Source organism: Etheostoma cragini, chromosome 5 (genome assembly GCF_013103735.1).
Source record: "Etheostoma cragini isolate CJK2018 chromosome 5, CSU_Ecrag_1.0, whole genome shotgun sequence".
NCBI classification, from domain to species: domain Eukaryota; kingdom Metazoa; phylum Chordata; class Actinopteri; order Perciformes; family Percidae; genus Etheostoma; species Etheostoma cragini.
This window is the reverse complement of record NC_048411.1, coordinates 24,779,759-24,790,865: the sequence shown is the minus strand read 5'-3', so window position 1 is coordinate 24,790,865 and position 11,107 is coordinate 24,779,759. Positions and strand designations below refer to the sequence as shown.

General features: G+C 38.8%; 1 protein-coding gene across 1 annotated transcript in view; it reads left to right on the top strand.

The window, feature by feature from the left end:
• Window positions 1-10,753, top strand: part of fbp2 (fructose-1,6-bisphosphatase 2) — a 13,449-nt gene extending 2,696 nt beyond the window's left edge. Inside the window, exons 4-7 of the mRNA XM_034871533.1 lie at window positions 835-975; window positions 2,085-2,222; window positions 6,794-6,913; window positions 10,530-10,753. Of these exons, the coding sequence (XP_034727424.1) occupies window positions 835-975; window positions 2,085-2,222; window positions 6,794-6,913; window positions 10,530-10,715 (585 nt within the window). The 3' untranslated portion in view covers window positions 10,716-10,753. The remainder of the gene's footprint in view (window positions 1-834; window positions 976-2,084; window positions 2,223-6,793; window positions 6,914-10,529) is intronic.
• Window positions 10,754-11,107: the final 354 nt, after the last annotated feature.

Below are 11,107 nucleotides of genomic sequence, written 5' to 3'. Positions count from 1 at the left end.
ACATAATCTTTAAAAACATAAGGAAAAAATATTTTTACACAGTATATATAGCCATCTTTACTTTAGTATAATTCTGCAATAAGTATGACATAACTGCATTCATCACATTTCTTGAAACATGAAAATGTGCGTGTCAGAAGTAGTTTTAAAGTTATATTCATTTAGGATTTTCAATGTAAACACACAGCCGTGACGTGCAGTAAAACTCTGCGGACACAAGAGGGAGCTGCTGCCCAGCCAATCCAGGTTTATGCTCGCTAAACTCCATGCAGAGGGAGACAAATTGCAGTCTGTCTGTTAAGTGGCCTAGCAGGTAGAAAACAGTGTAGACGTACTGTTGTCTCAGTCCAAGCCTTACTGTGGAATACATAAACATGCATGCAAACATTTGGGTTTGGTTAAATATAAAAATACTACTTTGGTGTGTTTTTTTCCTGTTTTGCTTTGCCATTTTTAATAAGTTGTAAGTATACGTTATACCTTTTTTTATAGTGAAATGCAACTTAAAGACCAACTTAAACTTGGGTATACATGTCACTCTGTGATTAATGTTTGAGTTGTTTAGCCTGTTTCTCTGAATTTAATATCAAGGATATCAGATTGTTCTTGTTTGTACAATACCATGCAGATTTAGGAAATGTGGCCCCATTTATTACCCTCACTGTAATTGTTGTTGATTGAAGTCATTTTGCTGTAAATATTTGCATGCAGTCCCTAAAACAGAAACTTCTAGTTTCGTGGTATCTGGAAAACTGAATTCTGCAGGAATCTACTGTTCCTATTTTCTTTGTTTTTTTGTTTGTTGTTGGTTTATTTACCCCTCCGGTCATTCAGGTATCAGAGGGGGAGCCCACAGAGAAAGATGCCCTTCAGCAGGGGAACAACATTGTGTGTGCAGGATACACGCTGTATGGCAGCGCCACCCTGGTGGCCCTCAGCACCGGCGCCGGCCTTAACTTCTTCATGTTGGACCCTGTAAATACTACACAGTCACCATTAAACATCTTCAGGTTTCATTGCCCAACATTACTACCTCTCCTCCCTTTGTGTTTACGGCTGTAACTGTTATATGCTTTTATTGCCCTATAGCTTAATTTGAGAAAACATGCTGTCAATCATTCCTCCATACTGCACATCTCCACATTGCAATCAGGGATGGAAGGGACTGTAAACACACATAAAACCCTTTTTATTTGGCATAAAGTATGGACCACTTAAACTATCCTTGTATGAATCCTGAAAGATACATAATTATGTAGTAACCAAAGGGCAAAAAAAACAAATAAAAGAGGACAGATTTATGACTGATAAAAAGATTTCATCTTTTTTGCATGCACTGGAGTTAGCTTCCTTTTTCAACATCTGTCATCTTCATAGCTCATCTTTTATAAAAGAAAACGTATTATTTTAGTATTTAAAGAATCTAAAGCCCTTTTATTCACACTCACTAAGGACCTACCCATATTCATCTATTCTGCATCTATTCCAGATTTACTTTTTCTGTGCTTTGGTTGGGGCTCAGATGCAACAACCGATCATTGGGAATTTGCCTTTTGAAAAAAGCAACTTTAGTTATTATAGGATGAAAAGCTTCAATGCAGGTTTAAAAGTAGTCTTGTTGGTTTTGTTATACATCCAGAAACCTACAAAATCCTGAGTGCAATTCACCAACCAACTTAGATCCCCGGGCCTAAAGAGAATAATGGTGTACCTGCACTTAGCCTTAAATAATGCCATTACATTAATATTTTATAACACTGAATTTTTGTATTTTGCAGACTTCTCTCTTGCATTTTTTAATGGAATTCCCAGGATAGAAACATTAGTAAATTTTTCAGATAGGGAGTTTTCCACAAAAGCGTATTGAGTGTTCTATTCTTTATTTATCTAATCTGTTGGCTGCTTTCCTGGTTAATAATTTAGAATGATGTGGCACCTTTTCTAATGTTTTTTTTTTTAAACCTCTTTCCATTAAAACAAATTCAAATAATGAATTCAATTTACATTTTGTCATGAAATAAACTGAGCTGTATCAATAAATCCAGTTTAGTGATTAGTTCTAACATCACGTTCTTGTTCCTCAGGCCATCGGCGAGTTCATCCTGACTGACAGGAACGTGCGGATCAAGCAGAAAGGGAAGATCTACAGTCTTAATGAGGGCTACGCCAAGTACTTCCACCCCTCCATCAATGAGTACCTCAAGCACAAGAAGTACCCAGAGGTGAGAGTAAAATCAAACAACGTAAACATCACAAACATAACTTGAGCCAAGGTTTTGACAAGTATCAGTTCTACTTTGTGTTTGTGGTTTTGAATATGAGATGGTAAACCAAAGCTGCATAATAGAAACAAACATCCATTTTGCTGACACACACACCTACAGTTATGCTCAGTCCTGAGGCAGGATTTCACACACCAGCAGCCTCTCGCGCTAATCATGTGAATACTGAGAAAGCATTTTCTCTGGTAGAATGACTTTACAGGACTTTTGGTTGGCTGAACACAAAAAACAGTCATTTAAAAAAAAAAGAGAATTAGCAGATTGGAGAGCAGAATGAGCCATTAATGCACTCTTCCTCTAATGAATTATCCTTTCCAACCTACTTTTTAGCCAAAAGGAACAATGTGCCTCTCATTTTATTGTGAAAATGAATAGTGAGGTGAAATAACTTGCCTTTTGAACACAATGGTATGGTTTGCTGCAGTTTAAATAGACTGAGCAACAGCAAGGTCAATAACTTATTTCACAGTTTCAATGGTAATTTTACACATTGAAATAAAATGACAGACGGTCATGATAGCTAACAATGGGCAGTTTAATGCTTTGTTGGAACATAGCCTACAGAACACATGTCAATTTAAGGGAAAAAGGGGTAATTGAAGGTGAAAAGTTTAAAATGTTAAAGTAAAGCGGCTTCGTGCAGCCAGGTTCCACAGGCAGAGGGGGGCAAAGAGTAACCATCCCGACCCACGAACACGTGATCGATCCGTCGAGCGTGACAGTTCGAAGCTCGGTCAGCTGAGCTGCAGGATGGCGACACAGTTTATTGAAGGAAACATTGTGTTCCTCAGGAAACTGCAGCTTGTCATCTGGAAAGTCTGATCTCCTCACACGCACACTCAGCATTTCTGCAGCAGCACGGTCACGAACATGACTGCACAGTTTGTCTGGTCATCAGTGAAGGGTTTGCTGACATACCACGCCTTTATGAATGAAACATCTTAAATGTCTGTCTCTGGGGTTACTTCTTGACCACGGTTGCACATAATTTGACTCAAAACTTTGTAATGGTTAAATTGTATTAAATATTTACTATTCATACAGCCCCAACCAATCTTAAAACCTGCAAACTTTTAAGCCCTCCCTGTAGGTTTGACAGGTGCCCCTGAAAACATTCACTGAGAATGAGTTCCAACACTGACCCAGGTTAATTAATAATTCATTCTAATAATAATTCATTACATTTATACAGTGCTTTATCATAGACACTCAAAGTGCTTCGGGGGGGGGACTACTCTCTAACACCACCAATGCATAGCACCCACCTGGGTGATGCACAGCAGCCTTACGACGCCAGACGCTCAGCACGCATCAGCTTGGTAGGGGGAAAGAGGAAAGAGAACATAGTTTTAGTGGTTGGGAAAACGGAGTACGCGGAGAAAACCCACACAGACACGGGCAGAACATGCACATTCCATACAGAAAGGCCCGGGACAACCAGGGTTCGAATCCCTTCCTGCTGTGAGGCCACAGTGCTAAACTTGGGCCAATGTGCTGCGACAGGTTAATGACACATAAAATATGTAAAAAGTATCAAAACAGCCAAAGAAATGTTTTAAACCACTATTGCAGCAATAATTCCCTTCTCCCCTGTTCAGTTTGTGTCGTATGTTTAAAACATTTCTACCAAAATAGAAGGAGAACTGTTTATATTTGTCGCTTGCAGCTGGGTTTGCTTACAGTTGATGTAGCAAAGTATTCTTTTGGAGAAGCAGCATTTGGGTTTTTATGCACAAAATATCACGGAAAACTTCAGGTCTGCTCTAATCGTTCTTTTAAATCAGGCCTTAAGACTTTTGTTTTCGGCCTTTTATTTAATTAAATTAAAGATTATTCATTCATTTCTTGCACTGCACTATTACTGTAGTTCTAAATTATTGGGCTTTTATATTGCTTTGTGTTCCTTCTTTTAAAACCTTTTATGTCTTCTGTTGAGCACTTTATACTGCCTCTTTTAAATGAGACACACAAAATAAAATATGCCTTGTTTTTTACGGTAAGATATTCATTTAATTGCTAGCATAAGCATATTACTAGAGAAGCTTTCATACACAAATACAGCTCATAGTGCTTAAAAAAAACAAATTATTTGAAGGGGTCGTTTTTTGTGAATGTAAGTTCAGTAGGTAAGCAATTATCTGACTATTGGTGTCAGTTTAAAAGTCCCATGATAGTTTAACAACTTTTTCTTTCAGAGTCTTTTACACTTGAAGTATTCTAGAAATTGTGGTATTTTACACTAAGTAGATTAGGACAGAAAATGTCAGTGTTACCACTATGAATCTTTGACTACATTTAGTGGTTGAACACTCATGTCCTTCACGTAACCATCATGAGGTGCACAGTGCATCAGCACACCACAATGTTACTCACTGTAATAGTTGTGTTGAAATAGCAAAACATGTCTCACAAGGTTGAAATGCAAATGTTGCTGAAAATTCCCACAGGGAAGCTTAAATTGAGTTTTTTCCCTTAATATATCTCAGCAGTGGTAACAATCCTCTGTATTTCTGTAGACCACGTGTGCTCTAAGACCGGGAACTTGGCACCTGTTGAAACAACTCACCCTCACAGGTTGCAAATGCAAAATGATTTTCAAATTTAAAGTCTGGAAAACAGGAAATAGATATTACTAGAGCCTGAGTCCCAAAAGTATTAGGTGTTCAAAAGGAATCTTTAATTGGAATTTTTTCACGCAACTTTCCCACACTCTTGTACTCCATCTACTCTTTATTTTAGGAAGTTTCATAAACTGTTGCCAGCCGGATGTGTTTTCTGAAAAGTGTTGCGTATGCGTGGGAGGGTCTGTTTTTGGGAAATACTACACGCACCTCTAATGGATATGACTCAGCAAGCGCATGACTCTGTATCACAATGTGCTAGTCTGAACCTGAAGCTCACCTCAGGCCAACTCCACTCACCTTCTACTTGAAAACAAAAGTTGTTGTTTTGTTTTAAGATTGGAGATAAGTGCATTGAGCACTAAAGTCAATTTGGAGTTAAAGAAAATGAAGAAGAACCTCTTTGAATAATAAAAGACCTGAACTTGTTTTTGTAGGTTTGTCTAACGCAGTGGGTCCCTTCCTCTGGAAGGAATAATGGATGTAGCAGCTGCTGCAGATAGACTTTGACCCTTGTGTTGTTTAGTTTTCAGGTCAGGCTCATGATCGCTAGACACGGCAGATCTGCTGTAGCTGTAACTTTTCCAATGACTGCTGAATATACTCATCAAAAAAGATTTCAGGACACTGTATTTTAAAAGGTACTTTGTAAAAATCTAAACTTTAGAGATCATTGTAAAAGGGTTTAAACAATGTTTTTCATGCTTCTTCAATGAACCATAATGATCATACACCTATTGAACAGTTAAAAAGACAGTAAGTAAAATTGGGAAAGTAAAGAGATACTTCTGACTCTGAAAAAACACCAAAAGATAGACGCCCATATTTCCTGCTAGTCCCCCCCCCCCAATTTGTTCAGGAGTACATTATTCCATTTCTGTTAGTCACATGTCTGTAAAAGTTGTTTATTTCATGTCTTAGTTGTTACATCTTTTAATGTTCATGCAAATATTGGCATGTGTTAAGTTTGTTTAATATATAAAAAGCAGTTGAAAGTGAAAGGACGTTTCTTATTACTACCCTTTTCTAATTTTACTGCATTATAACTACGGTACACAGGGAAAAAAATGTGTTAGAACTGGAAGTATCAATCATTCTGAACAGGAACCAGTTTTCCTTCATAAACAAAACCCAATGTCATGTCCTACCTATTACACCGTCGGTGATGCCTTGTCAACATGGAGATTTACATTCAAAATAATGAAGGGCAGCTAAGCAGTTTGTTTTTACATGTCCTGGTACTCTTTAAAAAAACTTGTTTAGATGAAACATTTGTTGTTAACGCAACTTCAAGTTTTTACTTTAGATTTAATAATTGAATGAGTACCTAGGCCTCTTTTCTTGTGAACAGTAGAGAGTTGATTAAGCTGCATTAGTAGTTTGAGACTTTCTTTTGGATGTTTCACATTTCTTTCCACCATGGAAACTTGTTAGCAATAGAATCCATTGTAACTGACATAGATACAAGAGGCTCTTCTCTATTAAAGAGGAAACATTGAAGTCTGTGTGTTTGTGTGTGTGTGTGTGTGTGTGTGTGTGTGTGTGTGTGTGTTGGGGGGGGGGGGATTTGGGGGTCACTTTAAATACAATAATCTGTGTGCCTACTTTAAAGAAATCTGGTGTTGATTACAATTATACAGTGGTGAAAACAATTTTTAGGAACTTACTACACATTTTTCCATTTGTTACTTGTACACACAGAGGCAAATATTATACTCTCATTTACTACTAGATAACTTTCTTTCATAACCAGTTAATTAACTAGTAATTAATTAATTTGCCTGTTGAGATTATTAATACAAAATGTATTTAATACATTGTGATGTATTATGGATTAAAAAGTTAAAAGTAGCTTCACCTATATTTAAAATGTACCTTTGTTTCCTGCAGGACGGCGGTGCTCCCTACGGCGCTCGTTATGTGGGCTCCATGGTCTCAGACATTCACCGCACCATCGCCTACGGGGGGATCTTCATGTACCCCGCCAACGAGAAGAGCCCCAAAGGAAAGGTAAGCACTGACTTTCACCAAGCCATGTTACCACTGCCAAGTCTGTCAGAACACAAGGCATTTTGGATTGAAGTCACAGACCTTCCACAGCCACTTCCATCTACTCAGTAAATTATAGACTTGTCTCTAGTAATTTTGGTCCCATAGCGTTTTTTATGTAAACCTTACAGGAAAACTTAACATGCTGTTTTCAGGGCTAAGGTGCATGTAAAAAGTTTAATTCCACAAACCGCTTCATGTGCAGAATGATAAAACATTTGTAGGCATACGCAATGTAAGCAGCAGAACAACGTACAGGGTGCAGAGGTCAGACAACTGCTTTTAACTCATACAATCTCACTCAAATCATCCCCATCATCTCACACAGTTAGAAAATATGTCTTTGTAATGGGCAAAGTGTGTAAAAAAATTCCACAGTGTGAAAAAACCAAACCACAAAACAGATATTTACCACAAAAAATTACCAACCCATCAGAAAGCAGCTTAGTGAACTAAACTGGTACATCAATGAGCCAGTTGCAGCATAGCCACCTATGTCACCACACAATGTGCTTCAGCAGCTCACTCCCCAAGGCCAATCAGAGCTACAGTTTTTAGATTTCTTTGTGCAGTCCATTGATGTAGTCATCTGCTAGCACAGACTTGGAGTCCAGATCTCTGATTATGAACCTTCACAGCACAAGGCGCTGGTTCTTGGCACCTCACTGGTTTGTCCATTTAACTGACACTTACTCCCTCAAGTACAGTGAATGTTGCAGGCCTGTAACCTGAGGCTGGAGCGTTTTTTGCCCACCGTGTGATAAATAAAGCTCAGCGACCTTCGAGGCTTCTCATACAGACAACAACATCAACAACCTCTCACCTAATTTCTTTCAGGCAGTGAACTCTGAGCCTTTAATTCTGAACATACCGTCTTTATTTACATCTCTAACAACAACAACAATAATAATGTGCATGATTTATAAAACATTAACAGACTTAAATAAGAGCATGTTGTTATAACTCCTTAACATGATGTCTTTGGTGTCAAAAGCTCCTGAAAACATTACAGTACATACATTGTCTCATAATGACCCGGGTCCTAAAATTAATGATCCTTAAAGTTATGCGTTACATACTGGACGTTTAGGCAAGATAAGATTGTTAATTTATGTAGCACATTTTAAACACAGTGGCAGTTTTACACTCATTGGTATCAGCCGAGCAATAAACCCAAATGCATGCACAGGGCACAGGGGGAAATGTTCCAAGTCTTTACCTGCCACAGTAATGTAGGTGGGTAGGTAGACAGATGTGTAGATGATCAGGCACAGGTAACAAAATCCCAAGGCTGTCACTAAGTCCAACAACCAAACCTGCAGTCAAACACCAAACAACAACAAAAAAGAAGCACATGCTGGGACACTTGACAGAGAAAAGGGAATCTCACTAAACACAGACTAAACACACAGGGAGGAAGGAGGGCGATAACGAGGGACAGGTGAAACACATTAAGGCGAGGCAGACAATTACACAAGCGGGAAACACACAAGAGCAGGAAGCAACGTCGCATCCCAGAATCCTTTGGTTGTGTGAGATGAGAGACAAGTGATTTAAAAAAAATACAATATGAGGTGTGGCCTTGACAAACAGCCATGTTGTCTCTCTCTCAAATTTTCTGGGGGGGCAAATAAGAGAAAGGGGAGGTAACCTTGCCCCTTGTGACCTCATAAGGGCCAAGGTTTTATTTTCTCAAAGGCAGAGGAGGACACCCAGGGCTTGGTTTACACTTATCGCCATTTCTGGCCACTGGGGGACCATAAGCAGACTGGGGGGGGGGGACGCATACTAATGTTAACAAACCCTCAGAAAGTGAAATGTTCATGCCATGGGATCTTTAAACATGGTTAGAGCTGGACAGTATTTAAGGATACAGAATTGCACAATGAATCATGTAAACAGATATTCAAATTATCTATTAGTTACGTATACATGTGCAAACATGAATATGTGTCACCTCACTGTTACTATGAGTGTTTTACGTTACAGGGCATATAGAGAGACTTTGTTACAGTGGGAATGAGGGCAGTGCAACAGGTAGTGCATCTCATTTAAATGGCAGTTTCAAAATGTACTTGTAAACTTAACCAGAAACCCTTGAAACACTCACATTTCAGCCAAATTTAGCCCAGTACAGTACGGATGTCAGTCTGTGCTTTCTGGGAAGTGAAACCGTTTGAGGCTCTCTTTAGGTTTGAACCTTGCTACCTTGTTTACACATAGGTCCTAATTCCTTCTGTAGTAGTAGTAGATATGGTGCTGATAATGAAGTTTCTAAAGCTGATATCCATAAGATGTAGTGGAAACTAACTAAATACATAGCTTACTCTATAATTTCTAGGAACTTGTATAATGTATTTTATTATTTTGTTTTTTTCCATTTTAGAGGCAAATGTTACTACTTTTTACTTCACTACTTTTATTATTTTGCAGATTAAGATTACTTATATAAAATATAAATCAACTAATAAATGATGGTGTATTATTTTAGGTCCAGCAGAATATGAAGTCATTTAAATGATCTCCACATTAACCAGCTGCATCATTTACAGTATGAACACATAATCCGGTAGTATAATACACGTATGCTTTTGAAATAGGCCATTCTGCAAAATATTTTGATGCTTTTACTGTTACTAAAGAGCTTTTAAGCCCCAGACTTCCAGGCAGCGCTGCAACCGTTGACTTCAGGGCACCTAACTCTAACCTTAACCCTAACCCTAACCATAACCATTGCATAACTGACTTCAAGGCCGCTGACTGGAAGGAGACGTTGGGGGCTTAACACACCACTAAACAAATTTGACTTGCTTCAGAGTATTTTAACACTGCAGTAGTGGTACTTTTACTTAAGTAAAAAGTCTGACTACTTTTTCCACAACTGCCCCAGAGATGTAGTACTCACCTAGCAGCAACATTCTTTAAGATGGATAACATCTAGTCTTGGTTTGCCAGACCTTCCTCCACGGCGCTGCGGAGGACGCTCTAGCTATCCCTCCCAGCATTTCAGGATGAGAAACAGGCTCTGGTTCATTGGCATTTCTTTAAACCATTCACAATCGCCTTGAGCGGTGCTAAGTGCCAGACGGAGCCCTGGTGCTGCTGCAAAATAGCCTCTGGGTTTTGGTGGAACATGTGTACATTCAGTTGTTTAGTCATGCAAGAGAAAACTCAGACTGGACAGATAGTCTAGCTAGCTGTCTGGATTTACCCTGCAGAGATCTGAGAAGCAGTTAACCACAGTCCTCAGAAATCCACCGGAGTTTAAAACTCCAGTACAATAAAAGTTTAAGGTAACGGACATCCGGACAAAAAGAGTGCCTGCAACAGAACCGGAGCAATCCCGGAAGTGGGACGTCATGGATAAAGACTAGATAACATCTAAAGTATAACAAATTGAGAATATCTACTCTTTGTGCTGTTACACAGTGTGAAAGAGGAAACCTGCTGTTCTTCTCTAAAAATACTGTATGAGAAAATCACTTACGTCCTGCTTACAAAGCTTTTGACTGCAAAATAGCAACATATCGATATAGTTTAATTTGTTTTGTTTTTTGTGTGTGTGTTCTCCCTAAAGCTGCGGTTGTTGTACGAGTGCAACCCCATCGCTTTCCTCATTGAGCAAGCAGGAGGCCTCGCCACCACCGGCACCCAGAGGGTACTGGACGTCCAGCCGGAAGCGCTCCACCAGCGGGTTCCCTTCATGGCCGGCTCCCCTGACGACGTCAACGAGTACCTGACCTTTGTCAAGAAGTACCAGTGATTTACTTCAGGGACTCTCCAAATATTTCTATTAAAAAAGGCAGAATTTGTTTTCTTACAGTGCCAAGAAAGTTATTTTTATGTAGAAGTGGTCAAATCTCTTGATCTCTTGTCCTTGCATCTCAACATTTAAAAGTCAATACACAAAACATTTTTCAAAACAGATGTATTCAGTCATTCTTCAATGGAAAAATTTGCTGCTTAAAATGTTTGTTTTGAAATTCACAAATTAAAATTAAAATGTCTTGAGGTGAAACTCAGTCTGGCACTGCAGTTCAATTTGAAAGAAATGATTATAACAATGTTGTCGGATTAGACCGGTATGAAAAAAGCATGGCTTCAAAAGCAATGAAAAGTTATTTATGCATATATAGCCATCTGCTTGGGCTGGAA